Source organism: Bombina bombina, chromosome 3 (genome assembly GCF_027579735.1).
Source record: "Bombina bombina isolate aBomBom1 chromosome 3, aBomBom1.pri, whole genome shotgun sequence".
Classification (NCBI taxonomy): domain Eukaryota; kingdom Metazoa; phylum Chordata; class Amphibia; order Anura; family Bombinatoridae; genus Bombina; species Bombina bombina.
The window spans coordinates 921,490,002-921,512,582 of record NC_069501.1 but is presented as its reverse complement, the minus strand read 5'-3'; the positions used below and the strand labels follow the sequence as shown (position 1 = coordinate 921,512,582).

General features: G+C 43.1%; 1 protein-coding gene across 1 annotated transcript in view; it reads left to right on the top strand.

Annotated features, from left to right (window-relative positions):
* The window catches only part of TDRD3 (tudor domain containing 3), a gene marked incomplete in the record, with an annotated part of 1,228,671 nt that overhangs the window by 211,018 nt on the left and 995,072 nt on the right, over positions 1–22,581 (top strand). The window contains 1 exon segment of the mRNA XM_053707943.1: positions 3,407–3,491. Coding sequence (XP_053563918.1) covers positions 3,407–3,491 — 85 coding nt within the window.

Below are 22,581 nucleotides of genomic sequence, written 5' to 3'. Positions count from 1 at the left end.
AAGGCGACTTCTACCTCTCTTTCCTTTTGGCTTAAAAGCATCATCCGATTGGCTTACGAGACTGCCGGACGGCAGCCTCCTGAAAGAATCACAGCTCACTCTACTAGGGCTGTGGCTTCCACATGGGCCTTCAAGAACGAGGCTTCTGTTGATCAGAGATGTAAGGCAGCGACTTGGTCTTCACTGCACACTTTTGCCAAATTTTACAAATTTGATACTTTTGCTTCTTTGGAGGCTATTTTTGGGAGAAAGGTTTTGCAAGCCGTGGTGCCTTCCGTTTAGGTAACCTGATTTGCTCCCTCCCTTCATCCGTGTCCTAAAGCTTTGGTATTGGTTCCCACAAGTAATGGATGACGCCGTGGACCGGACACACCAATGTTGGAGAAAACAGAATTTATGCTTACCTGATAAATTACTTTCTCCAACGATGTGTCCGGTCCACGGCCCGCCCTGGTTTTTTAATCAGGTTTGAAAAATTTCTTTCTCTATACACTACAGTCAACCACGGCACCCTATAGTTTCTCCTTTTTTTCTCCTAACCGTCGGTCGAATGACTGGGGGGGCGGAGCCGTGGAGGGACTATATGGACAGCTCTTGCTGTGTGCTCTCCTTGCCTTTCCCTGTGGGGGAGGAGAATATCCCACAAGTAATGGATGACGCCGTGGACCGGACACACCGTTGGAGAAAGTAATTTATCAGGTAAGCATAAATTCTGTTTTCGCAATAGTGGCGCGTAGAGCGCTTTGGCTAAAATCGTGGTCGGCGGATGTGTCATCCAAAACAAAATTGCTTAATATTCCTTTCAAGGGTAAGACCCTATTCGGGCCAGAGTTGAAAGAAATTATTTCAGATATCACCGGGGGAAAGGGCCATGCCCTTCCACAGGATAGACCTTTCAAAGCTAAAAATAAGTCTAATTTTCGTTCCTTTCGCAATTTCAGGAACGGACCGGCTTCTACCTCTACAGCCACTAGGCAAGAGGGTAACGCATCCCAGCCCAAACCAGCATGGAAACCATTGCAAGGCTGGAACAAGGGTAAACAGGCCAAGAAGCCTGCTGCTGCTACCAAGACAGCATGAAGGGGTAGCCCCCGATCCGGGACCGGATCTAGTAGGGGGCAGACTTTCTCTCTTTGCTCAGGCTTGGGCAAGAGATGTTCCAGACCCCTGGGCTCTAGAAATTGTCTCTCAGGGGTATCTTCTAGAATTCAAGGACTTTCCTCCAAAGGGAAGGTTCCACATGTCTCGCTTATCTTTAGACCAGATAAAGAGACAGGCATTTTTACATTGCGTAGAAGACCTTTTGAAAATGGGAGTGATACACCCAGTTCCAACAGCAGAACAAGGACTGGGTTTTTACTCAAACCTGTTTGTAGTTCCCAAAAAGGACGGAACTTTCAGGCCAATTCTGGATTTAAAAATCCTAAACAAATTCCTCAGAGTTCCATCATTCAAAATGGAAACCATTCGGACAATTTTACCAATGATCCAGGAGGGTCAATATATGACTACCGTGGACTTAAAGGATGCATACCTGCATATTCCTATCCACAAAGATCACCATCCGTTCCTGAGGTTCGCCTTTCTGGACAAGCATTACCAATTCGTAGCCCTTCCCTTCGGATTGGCCACTGCTCCCAGAATTTTCACAAAGGTGCTAGGGTCCCTTCTAGCGGTGCTAAGACCAAGGGGTATTGCAGTAGCACCTTACCTAGACGACATCTTAATACAAGCGTCGTCCTTTCACAAAGCAAGGCTCATACGGACATTGTTCTAGCCTTTCTAAGGTCTCACGGGTGGAAGGTGAACATAGAAAAGAGTTCTCTGTCCCCGTTCACAAGGGTTCCCTTCCTGGGAACAATAATAGACTCGGTAGAAATGAATATCTTTCTGACGGAGGTCAGAAAGTTAAAACTTTCGAACACTTGTCGAGTTCTTCATGCCATTCCTCAACCCTCCGTAGCTCAGTGCATGGAGGTAATAGGACTAATGGTTGCCGCAATGGACGTGGTTCCTTTTGCTCGAATTGTTTTAAGACCACTGCAACTGTGCATGCTCAAACAGTGGAATGGGGATTATGCAGATTTGTCTCCCCAGATACAAATGGACCAGAAAACCAGAGACTCACTCCTCTGGTGGTTGTCTCAGGATCACCTGTCTCAGGGAATGAGTTTCCGAAGACCGTAGTGGATCATTGTCCCGACCGACGCCAGCCTCTGTTACACAATCTTGATGTGGTTCGTGCTTTGAAGTTTTATCTAAAAGCAACTAAAGACTTCAGACAAACATCGTCTTTGTTTGTGGTCTATTCTGGCAAGAGGAGAGGTCAAAAAGCAACTGCGACCTCTCTGTCTTTCTGGCTGAAAAGCATCATCCGATTGACTTATGAGACTGCTGGAAGGCAGCCTCCTGAACGAATTACAGCTCACTCTACTAGAGCTGTGGCTTCCACATGGGCTTTCAAGAATGAGGCTTCTGTTGAACAGATCTGTAAGGCAGCGACTTGGTCTTCTCTGCATACATTTGCCAAATTTTACAAATTCGATACTTTTGCTTCTTCGGAGGCTATTTTTGGGAGAAAGGTTTTGCAAGCAGTGGTGCCTTCCGTTTAGGTTACCTGACTTGTTCCCTCCCTTCATCCCTGTCCTAAAGCTTTGGTATTGGTTCCCACATGTAAGGATGAAGCCATGGACCGGATACACCAATGTAGGAGAAAACAGAATTTATGTTTACCTGATAAATTTCTTTCTCCTACGGTGTGTCCAGTCCACGGCCCACCCTGGCATTTTGGTCAGGTTTAAATTTTTTTTTTGTAAACTACAGTCACCACTGCACCCTATGGTTCTCCTTTTTTTCCTAACCGTCGGTCGAATAACTGGGGGGGGGGCGGAGCCTGAGGGGAGCTATATGGACAGCTCTGCTGTGTGCTCTCTTTGCCACTTCCTGTAGGGATTGAGAATATCCCACAAGTAAGGATGAAGCCGTGGACCGGATACACCGTAGGAGAAAGAAATTTATCAGGTAAACATAAATTCAGTTTTTTTTTCCTTCTCTATTTTCTTTTGTTTTATGTGTTGCCATATTACGCCAATAAATACGGCACTGAAAATAATCTAATGCCGCTGCTTGTGGCCATATTCAGCATTCATTTAGTAAACAAATTCCTAATAACGAAATTCTGCCAATTCCTATAAGGTATCGTATAGACTTACAGGAAGTTCAGTAGCTCTCATACTACTAAGTCTATTAGCAGAAGATCTAGGAACCTTACCAGGTGCCTGTATGGTAATGAGAGTAAATGGTGGTTTCATAAGCTTCAAACATTTCACACAACTATTAGTAGAATATTGGCGTATCTCAGTATTTTAAGAGATCTTTCATTTACTCTTTCACTATTGTATTACAGGTATCTTTCAGAAGAAGGGGTTGAAGCTTTTAAGAATTCCTCTGACAAACTTAATAGAAATGCTGTTCTCCTGTTTGCACTCAATGTAAGTTTAATTTGTGATTTATTTTCATAAAGGTTATATTTTTGTAGCTTTAAGTGTGTATATAACTTCTTTTATCTTGGATTAGGTAAAATCTCTCAGACAAATGGTATTGGTACCCCAACAATATTGAATAAACGCATAAATTATCACTTAATTATATAACACCACTATGGAAAATAAAATGTTTTCACACACTTTTGTATATGTTCCCAAAGTATAATTAGGATAAGATAAAACGAGACATTTACTATAAATAAAAACACGATGGGCTCGATTTATCAATCAAGCGGGGACAGTGGCATATTCACACCTGTCCGCTCCAGCTCTCCTATGGTGGACAGCAATCCAAATTTAACATGGCACACGTGCGCTATTTTGCTCTTGCGTGCGCCACGCCCACTGCCTGCGCCCATCCAATCATATGCGGGCAGGAGCTGTCAATCTCCCCGGTCGGACGAGACCGGGGAGATTAAAATTCTCCATTTAAGAGGTGGAGAAGAGGGTAGGGAAGCATCGGTCTAATAACAGCTGCTTAATAAATAGTGACTGCAGGTTCTCTTGTGAGAACCTGCAGTCGAAGATAAATCAAGCCCAATGTATTAACAGTGAAGTGATGCAATAGTAGAATGCAATTAGCAATAATAAAATGGTAATAATAGCAAGCCATTGTATAACAAACTTATGCTATGTCAGAACTATTTCCTAATGAAAGTATTAGATGTATATTTCATTTGCATATCTTACCCACAGTTCTCTGGTGCATTAGTAATAATATATAAAGAATATGTGTGGAGGAAAAGCAAGCCGAGACACTTGCCTAGATGTGCTAATTGGCTAGAGGATCATTTTTGTGGCTTTTACTTTCATGAAATGGACAACTTTAATCCCATGCTTTTATCTCCACCATAACTTAAATGAGTATTGCTAATAAAATATGATACAGCAGTAACTATCATTCTCGTATTATTGCAAGCTTTATCTATTTTATGCTTTTTATAATCTACATTATTTTATAAACATACCAAGCAAAACAAAAAATGCCTATGTGAAGCAGTTGGAAGAAAAGAAATTGTGTTTAGAAAAAAACTGTTGACATAGTGGAAATGTTTCTTTTCTTCATAAATGGAAAGAGTCCACAGCTGCATTCATTACTTTTGGGAAATAAGAACCTGGCCACCAGGAGGAGGCAAAGACACCCTAGCCAAAGGCTTAAATACTTCTCCCACTTCCCTCATCCCCCAGTCATTCTTTGCCTTTCGTCCTAGGAGGTTAGCAGAGAAGTGTCAGAAATTTGTTTTCGTCTCTTATGGAGGGTAGTACTCTACAACATGGGATGGGAGTTTTAAGTAATCCTGTCAGTCTCTCATTGAGGGCTTGGATGAAAGTTAGAGTCCGGAGATGCAGGAAGAGTCTTTCTGCGAGACTATCCTGAACTCCACAAGCAATCGGCCTTTTTGATTTTCGCTTCGCTGCCTGCTTTCTTCTCTCAAGTCCATGGCAGAGGCGAGGCTACTATCCGTCTTACTTGAAGGGCCGTATTCCTGTTTCACGGCGTAGATTCTGGTAAGATCTTTCATTTTACTACTTCATGATTGTACTGTAACTCATTTCTTCCTGCAAACTCACATGAAAAATACAGGGTCTCAGTGGGACTCCTTTAGTATCTTGGAATCAAGGGTTAATATCTCCTGAGGGGGATTTTTGAACAGGGTTTTTTTTAAATCATGTTTGTTATGTGATTCAATCTGCTTATGTGTAGTGTTAACTGGGCTTGTGGCTTTTGGAACATAACGGCCTTTCAAAGTGATGCAACCTTATGGTCGGGCGCGCTTTTTTTGGACTGTACGGTTCACCTTTTGACCGGGCATGTTTACATTCTGGTCTCTCATTTCTGCATTCCTGATTGTGTGGCGACGGAAAAAAATCTAGTCCGCTGGTGTCTGATTCATAGGAGGTGGTGAGTGCCCCAGCCATTGTGGGTGTCAAGTGCCATTTAAATTGTTTTATATTTGGTCCATTTTTTGGTATCCTTTATCCAGTTATGGAGGATACTGATGTTGAGATTGTTTAACTTTCTGATTCAGATTCTTCGTCCTGTGACGAATGCGAATTGGCCCCTTTGACTCAGGTCAGTCAGTTATGTTCTTTAGGCTGTTCTAGAGTGCCTTGTTCCTCAGGCTCGGGGATTCAAGGCACTGCTGAACCATCAGCCTCAGGGGCGAGTTACCTACCGCTCCCTACTACTACATGTGGGTAACCCAGGTTATGTTTTTTTCCTCCTCAGAGGGTGGATTGTTCCCCCCTAGAGGTGGTGGCATGTTTTCACTTTTACATACTTTTAGCGCTTGCACGTCTACAAAGTCCAAATGTTTATTTGCGATTGTGTTTGTGCCGATTGCCCCAGGTCTCTTGGCCACAGGAGGGCATGTGCAGTTCCCTGCGGGTGTAACTATTCCTGAGTGTTGTGCCTTTCGTTACAGGGTAGCTCGCTTTCGTGTTCTACTGAGACACGTTTTTGAGCTGTTTGGGACCCTACCCTTCTCGGTTATGGGACTCATCAGTCTCCTCCTTTGAATGGCTCACCTCATTAGACATGGGGGGATGAAGTAATCTCCTTTATGTCTAGTTATTGAGATCCTTCCCAGTTTTGTTGGAAGAACAGGGTTTCCCTTGGGCTGGTCCTGCGGATTTTTCTGTTCTTCTTGGGCGTTAAAGTGATGGTAAACTCTCCCCTTTTTAAAATCAGATCTGGAATGTAAGCGCTATTTTAGATGGAGTTTTATTCATGTGCAATGAAGATGCGCTATAACTTAGTTATTAATATAGATATAAAATTAAAATACCCCACGTTACACCACCCACTTCAAAAGTCAATTTTCCTGTCAGCTAAATGATTGAATTACTCTCCAATCAATGCTCTAGCTACAACAAAAGTGCCAGATGGGGAGAGCGCTGATTGGACAACAATTCAATCTGTTAGCTCACAGAAAACTTTACTTTTGAAGTGGGCAGAGGAGCATGCAGTATTTGAATTTCATATCTATATTAAAAAGCATGTTATACTGCATCTTCATTACAGCTAATGAATTAAACTTCATCTAAAATAGCGCTTACATTCCAGATCTGATTTTAAAAAGGGGAGACTTTACCATCACTTTAACCTTCGGGTTGCCTGTCATTTTATTTTATCCGGTTAGGATGAATTTTATTTCTCTTGTTAAGTGTGTTCAGTCCACGGGTCATCCATTACTTATGGGATATATTCTCCTTCCCAACAGGAAGTTGCAAGAGGATCATCCAAGCAGAGCTGCTATATAGCTCCTCCCCTCACATGTCATATCCAGTCATTCTCTTGCAACCCTCAACAAAGAAGGAGGTCGCGAGAGGAGCTGGAGTTTTTACTTAATTATTCTTCAATCAAAAGTTTGTTATTTTAAATGGCACCGGAGTGTGCTGTTTTTCTATCTCAGGCAGTATTTGGAAGAAGAAACTGCCTGCGTTTTCTATGATCTTAGCAGGCGTAACTAAGATCCACTGGCTGTTCTCGACATTCTGAGGAGTGGGGTAACTTCAGAAAATGGGAATAGCATGCGGGGTCTCCCGCAAATGAGGTATGTGCAGTACAATATTTTCTGGGAATGGAATTGACTAAGAAAACACTGCTGTTACCCGTATGATGTAAGTACAGCCTTAAATGCAGTAGTAGTGACTGGTATCAGGCTGATAAATGTATGCACAGTAGAGTTATTTTCTAGGGACTAGAATTTGACTGAAAAAATACTGTTAATACTGATATAATGTGTGAGCCTTAACTGCAGTAGAAGCGACTGGTAGCAGGCTTAGTAATAACTTTACACAGCATCTGAAATGTTGTCTTTTAAAACGTTTACTGGCATGTTAATCGTTTTGTGAGGTACTTTGGTGATAAATCTTTTTGGGCATGATTTTTTTCCACACGGCTAACGTATATTTCTGCATAGAAACAGTTATATCAGGTCTCCCACTGTTGTAATAGGAGTGGGAGGGACCTTTTTTAGCGCCTTGCTGCGCGGTTAAAATTCTAGCACAGTCTTCCTGCTTCTTCCTCTTTGATCCAGGACGTCTCCAGAGAGCTCAGGGATCTTCAAAATTCGTTTTTGAGGGAGGTAATCAGTCACAGCAGACCTGTGACAGTGTGTTTGACTGTGATAAAAGCGTTAAATCTTAATTTGATATCCGTTTTGGGTACTGAGGGGTTAATCATCCTTTCTCTTGTTAAGTGTGTTCAGTCCACGGTCATCCATATATTCTCCTTCCCAACAGGAAGTTGCAAGAGGATCACCCAAGCAGAGCTGCTATATAGCTCCTCCCCTCACATGTCCTATCCAGTCATTCTCTTGCAACCCTCAACAAAGAAGGAGGTCGCGAGAGGAGTTTTTTCTTAATTATTCTTCAATCAAAAGTTTGTTATTTTAAATGGCACCGGAGTGTGCTGTTTTTTCTATCTCAGGCAGTATTTGGAAGAAGAAACTGCCTGCGTTTTCTATGATCTTAGCAGGCGTAACTAAGATACACTGGCTGTTCTCGACATTCTGAGGAGTGGGGTAACTTCAGAGAATGGGAATAGCATGCGGGGTCCCCCGCAAATGAGGTATGTGCAGTACATTATTTTCTGGGAATGGAATTGACTAAGAAAATACTGCTGTTACCCATATGATGTAAGTACAGCCTTAAATGCAGTAATAGCGACTGGTATCAGGCTGATAAATGTATGCGCAGTTGAGTTAATTTCTAGGGACTAGAATTTGACTGAGATAATACTGTTAATACTGAAATAATGTCTAAGCCTTATCTGCAGTGGAAGCGACTGGTAGCAGGCTTAGTGATAACTTTGCATGACATTGAAAATGTTGTTTTTTTTAAAACGTTTACTGGCATGTTATTCGTTTTGTGAGGTACTTTGGTGATAAATCTTTTTGGGCATGATTTTTTTCCACATGGCTAACGTATTTTTCTGCATAGAAACCGTTATATCAGGGCTCCCACTGTTGTAATAGGAGTGGGAGGGACCTTGTTTTTAGCGCCTTGTTGCGCAGTTAAAATTCTAGCACAGTCTTCCTGCTTCTTCCTCCTTGATCCAGGACGTCTCTAGAGAGCTCAGGGGTCTGCAAAATTCGTTTTTTGAGGGAGGTAATCAGTCACAACAGATCTGTGACAGTGTGTTTGACTGTGATAAAAGCGTTAAATCTTAATTTGATATCCGTTTTTGGGTATTGAGGGGTTAATCATCCTTTTGCTAACGGGTGCAATCCTCTGCTAATTAATACACTTCTCGTTAAGAATTGTTTGACTATAACTGTGTTTTTTAAAAGCGCTGCAGCGTTTTTTATATTGCTTGTAAACTTATTGAAAGTGATTTCCAAGCTTGCTAGCTTCATTGCTAAGTCTGTTTAAACATGTCTGATACAGAGGAATCTGCTTGTTCATTATGTTCAAAAGCCAATGTGGAGCCCAATAGAACTATGTGTACCAATTGTATTGATATTACTTTGAATAAAAGTCAATCTGTACCGATAAAGAAATTATCACCAGACAACAAGGGGGAAGTTATGCCGTCTAACTCTCCTCACGTGTCAGTACCTTCATCTCCCACTCGGGAGATGCGCAAGATTGAGGCGCCAAGTACATCAAGGCACTTACAAATCACTTTACATGATATGGCTAATGTTATGAAAGAAGTATTATACAATATGCCCGAATTAAAAGGCAAGCGCGATAGCTCTGGGTTAAGGACAGAGCGCGCTGATGACACGAGAGCCATGTCTGATACTGCGTCACAATTTGCATAACATGAGGACGGAGAGCTTCATTCTGTGGGTGACGGTTCTGATTCGGGGAGACCGGATTCAGAAATTTCAAATTTTAAATTTAAGCTTGAGAACATCCGCGTGTTGCTAGGGGAGGTGTTAGCGGCTCTGAATGATTGTGACACGGTGGCAATCCCAGAGAAATTATGTAGGCTGGATAAATACTATGCGGTACCGGTGTGTACTGACGTTTTTCCTATACCAAAGAGGCTTACAGAGATTATTAGCAAGGAGTGGGATAGACCCGGTGTGCCTTTTTCCCCTCCTCCGATATTTAGAAAAATGTTCCCTATAGACGCCACCACACGAGACTTATGGCAGACGGTCCCTAAGGTGGAGGGAGCAGTTTCTACTTTAGCCAAGCGTACCACTATCCCGGTGGAGGATAGCTGTGCTTTCTCAGATCCAATGGATAAAAAATTAGAGGGTTACCTTAAGAAAATGTTTGTTCAACAAGGTTTTATATTACAGCCTCTTGCATGCATTGCGCCTGTCACTGCTGCAGCGGCATTCTGGTTTGAGTCTCTGGAAGAGGCGATTCGCACAGCACCATTGGATGAATCTTTGAGCAAGATTAGAACCCTTAAGCTGGCTAATGCGTTTGTTTCGGATGCCGTAGTGCATTTAACCAAACTTACGGCTAAGAATTCCGGATTCGCCATACAGGCGCGCAGAGCGCTATGGCTTAAATCCTGGTCAGCAGATGTAACTTCTAAGTCTAAACTACTAAACATTCCTTTCAAAGGGCAGACCTTATTCGGGCCCGGCTTGAAGGAAATTATTGCTGACATTACTGGAGGTAAGGGCCACACCCTTCCTCAGGACAGGGCCAAATCAAAGGCCAAACAGTCTAATTTTCGTGCCTTTCGTAATTTCAAGGCAGGAGCAGCATCAACTTCCTCCGCTCCAAAACAGGAAGGAACTACTGCTCGTTACAGACAGGGTTGGAAAGGCAACCAGTCATGGAACAAGGGCAAGCAGGCCAGAAAGCCCCCCCCCAAGACAGCATGAAGACAGGGCCCCCTTTCCGGAGACGGATCTAGTGGGGGGCAGACTTTCTCTCTTCGCCCAGGCTTGGGCAAGAGATGTACAGGATCCCTGGACGTTGGAGATTATATCTCAGGGATACCTTCTGGATTTCAAAACTTCTCCATAAGGGAGGTTTCATCTGTCAAGGTTATCAACAAACCTAGTAAAGAAAGAGGCATTTCTACAATGTGTACAAGACCTCTTAGTGATGGGAGTGATCCACCCAGTTCCGCGAACAGAACAGGGGCAAGGGTTTTATTCAAATCTGTTTGTGGTTCCCAAGAAAGAGGGAACTTTCAGACCAATCTTAGACTTAAAGATCTTAAACAAATTCCTAAGGGTTCCGTCGTTCAAGATGGAAACCATTCGGACCATCCTACCCATGATCCAAGAGGGTCAATATATGACCACAGTGGACTTAAAGGATGCCTACCTTCACATACCGATTCACAAAGATCATTATCGGTACCTAAGGTTTGCCTTTCTAGACAGGCATTACCAGTTTGTAGCTCTTCCCTTCGGGTTAGCTACGGCCCTGAGAATTTTTACAAAGGTTCTGGGCTCACTTCTGGCGGTACTAAGACCACGAGGCATAGCGGTGGCTCCGTACCTAGACGACATTCTGATACAAGCGTCAAGTTTTCAAAATGCAAAGTCTCATACAGAGAAAGTGAACGTGGAAAAGAGTTCTCTGTTACCACTCACAAGGGTTCCTTTTCTAGGGACTCTTATAGATTCTGTAGAGATGAAGATTTACCTGACGGAGTCCAGGTTATCAAAGATTCTCAATGCTTGCCGTGTCCTTCACTCCATTCCAAGCCCATCAGTAGCTCAGTGCATGGAAGTAATCGGCTTAATGGTCGCGGCAATGGACATAGTGCCATTTGCGCGCCTACATCTCAGACCGCTGCAACTATGCATGCTAAGTCAATGGAAAGGGGATTACTCAGATCTGTCCCCTTTGCTAAATCTGGACCAGGAGACCAGAGATTCTCTTCTCTGGTGGTTGTCACGGGTTCATCTGTCCAAAGGAATGACTTTTCGCAGACCAGATTGGACGATTGTAACAACAGATGCCAGCCTACTAGGCTGGGGAGCAGTCTGGAACTCCCTGAAGGCTCGGGGATCGTGGACTCAGGAGGAGAGACTCTTCCCGATAAACATTCTAGAATTAAGAGCAATATTCAATGCCCTTCTAGCTTGGCCTCAGTTAGCAACACTGAGGTTCATCAGATTTCAGTCGGACAACATCACGACTGTGGCTTACATCAATCATCAAGGGGGAACCAGGAGTTCCCTAGCGATGTTGGAAGTCTCGAAGATAATTCGCTGGGCAGAGTCTCACTCTTGCCACCTGTCAGCGATCTACATCCCAGGCGGAGTGGGAACTTCACCCGGAGGTATTTGCTCAACTGATTCGTCGTTGGGGCAAACCGGATCTGGATCTCATGGCATCTCGCCAGAACGCCAAGCTTCCTTGTTACGGATCCAGGTCCAGGGACCCGGGTGCGGTGCTGGTAGATGCACTAGCAGCCCCTTGGGTTTTCAACATAGCTTATGTGTTTCCACCTTTTCCGTTGCTACCTCGACTGATTGCCAGGATCAAACAGGAGAGATCATCGGTGATTCTGATAGCGCCTGCGTGGCCACGCAGGACCTGGTATTCAGACCTAGTGGACATGTCGTCCTGTCCACCATGGTCTCTACCCCTGAGGCAGGACCTTCTAATCCAGGGTCCTTTCAACCATCCAAACCTAATTTCTCTGAGGCTGACTGCTTGGAAATTGAACGCTTGATTCTATCAAAGCGTGGGTTTTCGGATTCGGTTATTGATACATTAATACAGGCTCGGAAACCTGTTACCAGAAAAATTTACCACAAGATATGGCGTAAATATTTATATTGGTGTGAATCCAAGAGTTACTCATGGAGTAAGGTTAGGATTCCTAGGATATTGTCTTTCTCCAACATAGGTGTGTCCGGTCCACGGCGTCATCCTTACTTGTGGGATATTCTCTTCCCCAACAGGAAATGGCAAAGAGCCCAGCAAAGCTGGTCACATGATCCCTCCTAGGCTCCGCCTACCCCAGTCATTCTCTTTGCCGTTGTACAGGCAACATCTCCACGGAGATGGCTTAGAGTTTTTTAGTGTTTAACTGTAGTTTTTATTATTCAATCAAGAGTTTGTTATTTTGAAATAGTGCTGGTATGTACTATTTACTCAGAAACAGAAAAGAGATGAAGATTTCTGTTTGTATGAGGAAAATGATTTTAGCAACCGTCACTAAAATCCAGGGCTGTTCCACACAGGACTGTTGAGAGCAATTAACTTCAGTTGGGGGAACAGTGAGCAGTCTCTTGCTGCTTGAGGTATGACACATTCTAACAAGACGATGTAATGCTGGAAGCTGTCATTTTCCCTATGGGATCCGGTAAGCCATGTTTATTACGATCGTAAATAAGGGCTTCAAAAAGGGCTTATTAAGACTGTAGACTTTTTCTGGGCTAAATCGATTGATTATTAACACATATTTAGCCTTGAGGAATCATTTTATCTGGGTATTTTGATATAATATTATCGGCAGGCACTGTTTTAGACACCTTATTCTTTAGGGGCTTTCCCAAAGCATAGGCAGAGACTCATTTTCGCGCCGGTGTTGCGCACTTGTTTTTGAGAGGCATGGCATGCAGTCGCATGTGAGAGGAGCTCTGATACTTAGAAAAGACTTTCTGAAGGCATCATTTGGTATCGTATTCCCCTTGGGGCTTGGTTGGGTCTCAGCAAAGCAGATACCAGGGACTGTAAAGGGGTTAAAGTTCAAAACGGCTCCGGTTCCGTTATTTTAAGGGTTAAAGCTTCCAAATTTGGTGTGCAATACTTTTAAGGCTTTAAGACACTGTGGTGAAAATTTGGTGAATTTTGAACAATTCCTTCATGTTTTTTCGCAATTGCAGTAATAAAGTGTGTTCAGTTTAAAATTTAAAGTGACAGTAACGGTTTTATTTTAAAACGTTTTTTGTACTTTGTTATCAAGTTTATGCCTGTTTAACATGTCAGAACTACCAGATAGACTGTGTTCTGAATGTGGGGAAGCCAGAATTCCTATTCATTTAAATAAATGTGATTTATGTGACAATGACAATGATGCCCAAGATGATTCCTCAAGTGAGGGGAGTAAGCATGGTACTGCATCATTCCCTCCTTCGTCTACACGAGTCTTGCCCACTCAGGAGGCCCCTAGTACATCTAGCGCGCCAATACTCCTTACTATGCAACAATTAATGGCTGTAATGGATAATTCTGTCAAAAACATTTTAGTCAAAATGAACACTTATCAGCGTAAGCGCGACTGCTCTGTTTTAGATACTGAAGAGCATGACGACGCTGATAATAATATTTCTGAAGGGCCCCTAACCCAGTCTGATGGGGCCAGGGAGGTTTTGTCTGAGGGAGAAATTACTGATTCAGGGAACATTTCTCAACAAGCTGAACCTGATGTGATTGCATTTAAATTTAAGTTGGAACATCTCCGCATTCTGCTTAAGGAGGTATTATCCACTCTGGATGATTGTGACAAGTTGGTCATCCCAGAGAAACTATGTAAAATGGACAAGTTCCTAGAGGTGCCGGGGCTCCCAGAAGCTTTTCCTATACCCAAGCGGGTGGCGGACATTGTTAATAAAGAATGGGAAAGGCCCGGTATTCCTTTCGTCCCTCCCCCCATATTTAAAAGATTGTTTCCTATGGTCGACCCCAGAAAGGACTTATGGCAGACAGTCCCCAAGGTCGAGGGAGCGGTTTCCACTTTAAACAAACGCACCACTATACCCATAGAGGATAGTTGTGCTTTCAAAGATCCTATGGATAAAAAATTAGAAGGTTTGCTTAAAAAGATGTTTGTTCAGCAGGGTTACCTTCTACAACCAATTTCATGCATTGTCCCTGTCACTACAGCCGCATGTTTCTGGTTCGATGAGCTGATAAAGGCGGTCGATAGTGATTCTCCTCCTTTTGAGGAGATTATGGACAGAATCAATGCTCTCAAATTGGCTAATTCTTTCACCCTAGACGCCACTTTGCAATTGGCTAGGTTAGCGGCTAAGAATTCTGGGTTTGCTATTGTGGCGCGCAGAGCGCTTTGGTTGAAATCTTGGTCGGCTGATGCGTCTTCCAAGAACAAGTTACTTAACATTCCTTTCAAGGGGAAAACGCTGTTTGGCCCTGACTTGAAAGAGATTATCTCTGATATCACTGGGGGTAAGGGCCACGCCCTTCCTCAGGATCGGCCTTTCAAGGCAAAAAATAAACCTAATTTTCGTCCCTTTCGTAGAAACGGACCAGCCCAAGGTGCTACGTCCTCTAAGCAAGAGGGTAATTCTTCTCAAGCCAAGCCAGCTTGGAGACCAATGCAAGGCTGGAACAAGGGAAAGCAGGCCAAGAAACCTGCCACTGCTACCAAGACAGCATGAAATGTTGGCCCCCGATCCGGGACCGGATCTGGTGGGGGGCAGACTCTCTCTCTTCGCTCAGGCTTGGGCAAGAGATGTTCTGGATCCTTGGGCGCTAGAAATAGTCTCCCAAGGTTATCTTCTGGAATTCAAGGGACTTCCCCCAAGGGGGAGGTTCCACAGGTCTCAGTTGTCTTCAGACCACATAAAAAGACAGGCATTCTTACATTGTGTAGAAGACCTGTTAAAAATGGGAGTGATTCATCCTGTCCCATTAAGAGAACAAGGGATGGGGTTCTACTCCAATCTGTTTATAGTTCCCAAGAAAGAGGGAACGTTCAGACCAATCTTAGATCTCAAGATCTTAAACAAGTTTCTCAAGGTTCCATCGTTCAAGATGGAAACCATTCGAACTATTCTTCCTTCCATCCAGGAAGGTCAATTCATGACCACGGTGGATTTAAAGGATGCGTATCTACATATTCCTATCCACAAGGAACATCATCGGTTCCTGAGGTTCGCATTCCTGGACAAACATTACCAGTTCGTGGCGCTTCCTTTCGGATTAGCCACTGCTCCAAGGATTTTCACAAAGGTACTAGGGTCCCTTCTAGCTGTGCTAAGACCAAGGGGCATTGCTGTAGTACCTTACTTGGACGACATTCTGATTCAAGCGTCGTCCCTTCCTCAAGCAAAGGCTCACACGGACATTGTCCTGGCCTTTCTCAGATCTCACGGATGGAAAGTGAACGTGGAAAAGAGTTCTCTATCTCCGTCAACAAGGATTCCCTTCTTGGGAACCATAATAGACTCCTTAGAAATGAGGATTTTTCTGACAGAGGCCAGAAAAACAAAACTTCTAGACTCTTGTCGGATACTTCATTCCGTTCCTCTTCCTTCCATAGCTCAGTGCATGGAAGTGATCGGGTTGATGGTAGCGGCAATGGACATAGTTCCTTTTGCACGCATTCATCTAAGACCATTACAACTGTGCATGCTCAGTCAGTGGAATGGGGACTATACAGACTTGTCTCCGAAGATACAAGTAAATCAGAGGACCAGAGACTCACTCCGTTGGTGGCTGTCCCTGGACAACCTGTCACGAGGGATGACATTCCGCAGACCAGAGTGGGTCATTGTCACGACCGACGCCAGTCTGATGGGCTGGGGCGCGGTCTGGGGATCCCTGAAAGCTCAGGGTCTTTGGTCTCGGGAAGAATCTCTTCTACCGATAAATATTCTGGAACTGAGAGCGATATTCAATGCTCTCAAGGCTTGGCCTCAGCTTGCGAGGGCCAAGTTCATACGGTTTCAATCAGACAACATGACAACTGTTGCGTACATCAACCATCAGGGGGGAACAAGGAGTTCCCTGGCGATGGAAGAAGTGACCAAAATCATTCTATGGGCGGAGTTTCACTCCTGCCACCTGTCTGCTATCCACATCCCAGGAGTGGAAAATTGGGAAGCGGATTTTCTGAGTCGTCAGACATTGCATCCGGGGGAGTGGGAACTCCATCCGGAAATCTTTGCCCAAGTCACTCAGCTGTGGGGCATTCCAGACATGGATCTGATGGCCTCTCGTCAGAACTTCAAAGTTCCTTGCTACGGGTCCAGATCCAGGGATCCCAAGGCGGCTCTAGTGGATGCACTAGTAGCACCTTGGACCTTCAAACTAGCTTATGTGTTCCCGCCGTTTCCTCTCATCCCCAGGCTGGTAGCCAGGATCAATCAGGAGAGGGCGTCGGTGATCTTGATAGCTCCTGCGTGGCCACGCAGGACTTGGTATGCAGATCTGGTGAATATGTCATCGGCTCCACCTTGGAAGCTACCTTTGAGACGAGACCTTCTTGTTCAGGGTCCGTTCGAACATCCGAATCTGGTTTCACTCCAGCTGACTGCTTGGAGATTGAACGCTTGATTTTATCGAAGCGAGGGTTCTCAGATCCTGTTATCGATACTCTTGTTCAGGCCAGGAAGCCTGTAACTAGAAAGATTTACCACAAAATTTGGAAAAAATATATCTGTTGGTGTGAATCTAAAGGATTCCCTTGGGACAAGGTTAAGATTCCTAGGATTCTATCCTTCCTTCAAGAAGGATTGGAAAAAGGTTTATCTGCAAGTTCCCTGAAGGGACAGATTTCTGCCTTGTCTGTGTTACTTCACAAAAAGCTGGCCGCTGTGCCAGATGTTCAAGCTTTTGTTCAGGCTCTGGTTAGAATTAAGCCTGTTTACAAACCTTTGACTCCTCCATGGAGTCTCAATTTAGTTCTTTCAGTTCTTCAGGGGGTTCCGTTTGAACCCTTGCATTCCGTTGATATTAAGTTATTATCTTGGAAAGTTTTGTTTTTAGTTGCAATTTCTTCTGCTAGAAGAGTTTCAGAATTATCTGCTCTGCAGTGTTCTCCTCCTTATCTGGTGTTCCATGCAGATAAGGTGGTTTTACGTACTAAACCTGGTTTTCTTCCAAAAGTTGTTTCTAACAAAAAGATTAACCAGGAGATTATCGTACCTTCTCTGTGTCCGAAACCAGTTTCGAAGAAGGAACGTTTGTTGCACAATTTGGATGTTGTTCGCGCTCTAAAATTCTATTTAGATGCTACAAAGGATTTTAGACAAACATCTTCCTTGTTTGTTGTTTATTCCGGTAAAAGGAGAGGTCAAAAAGCAACTTCTACCTCTCTCTCTTTTTGGATTAAAAGCATCATCAGATTGGCTTATGAGACTGCCGGACGGCAGCCTCCCGAAAGAATCACAGCTCATTCCACTAGGGCTGTGGCTTCCACATGGGCCTTCAAGAACGAGGCTTCTGTTGATCAGATATGTAGGGCAGCGACTTGGTCTTCACTGCACACTTTTACCAAATTTTACAAGTTTGATACTTTTGCTTCTTCTGAGGCTATTTTTGGGAGAAAGGTTTTGCAAGCCGTGGTGCCTTCCATTTAGGTGACCTGATTTGCTCCCTCCCTTCATCCGTGTCCTAAAGCTTTGGTATTGGTTCCCACAAGTAAGGATGACGCCGTGGACCGGACACACCTATGTTGGAGAAAACAGAATTTATGTTTACCTGATAAATTACTTTCTCCAACGGTGTGTCCGGCCCACGGCCCGCCCTGGTTTTTTTTTAATCAGGTCTGATAATTTATTTTCTTTAACTACAGTCACCACGGTACCATATGGTTTCTCCTATGCAAATATTCCTCCTTAACGTCGGTCGAATGACTGGGGTAGGCGGAGCCTAGGAGGGATCATGTGACCAGCTTTGCTGGGCTCTTTGCCATTTCCTGTTGGGGAAGAGAATATCCCACAAGTAAGGATGACGCCGTGGACCGGACACACCGTTGGAGAAAGTAATTTATCAGGTAAACATAAATTCTGTTTTTCTACAAGAGGGTTTAGAAAAGGGCTTATCCGCTAGTTCGCTAAAGGGACAGATTTCTGCTCTGTCTATTCTTTTACACAAGCGTCTGGCAGAGAATCCAGACGTCCAGGCTTTTTGTCAGGCTTTGGCTAGGATTAAGCCTGTGTTTAAAACTGTTGCTCCTCCGTGGAGCTTAAACTTGGTTCTTAAAGATCTTCAGGGTGTTCCGTTTGAACCCCTTCATTCCATTGATATTAAGCTTTTATCTTGGAAAGTTCTGTTTTTGATGGCTATTTCCTCGGCTCGAAGAGTCTCTGAGTTATCTGCCTTACATTGTGATTCTCCTTATCTGATCTTTCATTCAGACAAGGTAGTCCTGCGTACTAAACCTGGGTTTTTACCTAAGGTTGTTTCTAACAGGAATATCAATCAAGAGATTGTTGTTCCATCGTTATGTCCTAATCCTTCTTCAAAGAAGGAACGTCTTTTGCATAATCTAGACGTGGTCCGTGCCCTGAAGTTCTACTTACAGGCAACTAAAGATTTTCGACAAACTTCTTCTCTGTTTGTCGTTTACTCTGGACAGAGGAGAGGTCAAAAGGCTTTGGCTACCTCTCTCTCTTTTTGGCTTCGTAGCATAATACGTTTAGCCTATGAGACTGCTGGACAGCAGCCTCTTGAAAGAATTACAGCTCATTCCACTAGAGCTGTGGCTTCCACCTGGGCCTTTAAGAATGAGGCCTCTGTTGAAAAGATTTGCAAGGCTGCAACTTGGTCTTCACTTCATACTTTTTCCAAATTTTACAAATTTGACACTTTTGCTTCTTCGGAGGCTGTTTTTGGGAGACAGGTTCTACAGGCAGTGGTTCCTTCTGTTTAATGTTCCTGCCTTGTCCCTCCCATCATCCGTGTACTTTAGCTTTGATATTGGTATCCCATAAGTAATGGATGACCCGTGGACTGAACACACTTAACAAGAGAAAACATAATTTATGCTTACCTGATAAATTTATTTCTCTTGTAGTGTGTTCAGTCCACGGCCCGCCCTGTCTTTTTGAGGCAGGTTCTAAATTTTAAATTATAACTCCAGTCACCACTGCACCCTATAGTTTCTCCTTTCTCGTCTTGTTTCGGTCGAATGACTGGATATGACATGTGAGGGGAGGAGCTATATAGCAGCTCTGCTTGGGTGATCCTCTTGCAACTTCCTGTTGGGAAGGAGAATATATCCCATAAGTAATGGATGACCCGTGGACTGAAGACACTACAAGAGAAATAAATTTATCAGGTAAGCATAAATTATGTTTTTTCATACTATGTTTCCTGCGGGAACTTCTCTGGGATCAATACTTGCTGTTTGCTTCTATATAAGTTGTTCGGGACACGTTAGTCCCATGTTTTTCTGTCTGTTTTTCTTCCTCCCTCTCTGAGGACGGATTTAGCCAGCTTGGCAGTTATGACCCTGGTTGCAGGCTGGTCCTGCTTGGATCCAGATCTTCTGTCTCGCGGCTTATTCAGACACGTGGCGCCTTATATACCTTGCTGGTCAGGTTGGGGTGCCGAGTGCTCTTAACATTATTTGTGTTTCTTGTTATTTGTTTTAAAAGTTTCAGCTAAGCATTCTCAAAATGACTTGCGGGTCCGTGCGGCTCTCGGGATTGTTTCAGTCCTAAATAGCCGTCTCTCTGGTGACTGGGTCAGTGAATTTTGCTGCCTCACTCTGTTGCTTCCGATACCCTCGGAACCTAGATTATTCCTTCCCACGTGGTGGGAAAATGAAAAGGTTTAGCGTCTCTTTTCCGCCGGTTGGGCGGTGTTGCTTTAGGAAATTGTCCTTTTTTGACTTGTTCCTTTAGTGGTTCTCTTCTTCATTGAGACCTCTTGGATTTTGTCCGTTTCTCCTTGTGGATGGGTCACCTTTGGGGGACTTGGATTCCCTTCAGGAGTTGATTGTTCCTTTTTCGGGATATTAGACAGTGAGGTCTTTTTGGGCTCCGGTTAGGGGTCCTTCCCAGGTGTTGGGAATGCTCTGCATCTCCTTCTTGTGATAGAAGAGGTCCTAGTGGTTTTCCACTCATATGTTTCAGGTTTTGCCATCCATGTGGCATCCAAACCCATGTCTTTTTTGTTGAAAAAGTTTTTATCACGTTTTTCAATGAAATTTATACATACAAGAAAATTCAAGACAATACAAATCTGGAAAACATATTCAGGATACATATTATGGAACCTTTGACAGTCTAATTTTTAATAATAAGCAATACTAAGCCCCCTCTCATTTTGGTATGCCCATTCTCATCTCGACAAAGAGCAAGCACTCCTCATTTCCATGGGGTAAGGGGCCCAGCCACATTAAACTTATCACACAAATTCACACTTTACATCAAATGCTCACTGGTAATCAAACTAAGTATCAGATTTGTGACTATGTCGTCTATTTCTATTTTCTGTGTATATAATCCAGGGTTCCCAGATTGATAAAAACTGATCTTTAGTATCCAAAATGTCAGCAGAAGCACTACTCATTTGAAAATAAAAATTGATCTTACGTTCAACAATTTGAAATGTTGGTATTACCGTTTTCCAATATCTCGCTATATTTTTTCTAACTATAGTCCATATCATGGCTACTAGTTTGTTTGCTTTGGAATTAAGACCTGATACTGGTTCATGCAGCAGAGCTTGAGTAGGATTCAAACAAATCGTTTTATCCAAAATTTGGCTCAGGAGGTTAGAAGCCTTTGACCAAATGTTAGAAACATGACAACAATACCACCACATATGTGAATATGTTACCCTCTCTTCGCAGCCTCTCAGGCAATTATTGTTATGATACTGTTTACCATGTATTCTAGAATGGTGAAAGTACCACCTAAATGCCACCTTTAAATAGTTTTCTTTTAAGTGTGCGCATATGGAGAAAGAAGGACTTTATCCTAAAATGGCATGCCATTTTTCTGTTGTCCAGTCAAACTTAGTCATATTCCCACTTCTGCATAAATGGGAGTTTAACTGTAGTGGAAGTATTATTGAACATCATATATAAGTTAGAAATAGTGCCTCTTGTTCTATGTGGTGTGAGACAAATGTTAGAAACATGACAACAATACCACCACATATGTGAATAGGTTACCCTCTCTTCGCAGCCTCTCAGGCAATTATTGTTATGATACTGTTTACCATGTATTCTAGAATGGTGAAAGTACCACCTAAATGCCACCTTTAAATAGTTTTCTTTTAAGTGTGCGCATATGGAGAAAGAAGGACTTTATCCTAAAATGGCATGCCATTTTTCTGTTGTCCAGTCAAACTTAGTCATATTCCCACTTCTGCATAAATGGGAGTTTAACTGTAGTGGAAGTATTATTGAACATCATATATAAGTTAGAAATAGTGCCTCTTGTTCTATGTGGTGTGAGACGAATGTGTTAACGCCTGCCTTGTTTGTCCCCACTACCTCAGCAACTCTTGATCGTAACTGTAAGTAATGAAACCAGTTTGATTTTCCTTGGACATTGATTTCTGCATATTGATTGTAAGTCAAAAAGTTATTACCCCTGAAAGTGTCTGCAATTCTGTAGAGGCCTCTGTTGGCCCATTTTTGTTGAAGGATATGATCTTGGTCTTCATTGGAAATTAGTAGGGAAGTCACCCTCGAACCTGATTGCACAATAGGATATTTCGTTTTTAAGTGGTCCCATATCATGATCGTATGGGAGATAGCAATAAATCTTCGCCATATTGAGGGGTCTGTCTTTTTTGGGTACCAAAGCAGTTTATAAAGTGGGAACATCATCAACATGTCAGATTCAATTTTTACCCGTCTAATATTATCTGATTGGTTATACCACAGTGACGTTTGCGCTGTTCTAGCAGCATAATAATATGCTACCAGGTCTGGCAATCCCATCCCGCCCTTTTTCCTATGATGCATGATAATTGGTTTATTGACTCTAGCTTTCTTTCCCTTCCAAATGAATGATATTAGTTCTTTTTGAATTTTCAGCAGGGCTGCTGTCGATTATATTTATAGGTACTGACCTAAATAAGTAAAGGATCTTCGGTAATATTGTCATCTTTACTGCAATCAATCTACCATATAGAGATATGTTAAATTTACTCCATTTGGATAAAAGGGTCCTTATATGCGAGAAGAAAGGGGTATAGTTGAGTTTGTATAATAGATCTAAATTATTCTGCATCAAAATACTTAAATATTTCATGCCCTTATCAGACCACCGGAAATCAAAGTTAATTTCAAGCAACTTTCTAGTGTGTTGTGGAAGGTGTATACTAATAGCCTCCCATTTATCGTTATTTATTTTTTAACCTGAGATCCTAGCAAATTTATCAATAGTAGAGTATATTAAAGGGAGGGAAATCATGGGCTTATTAACCAAAAGTA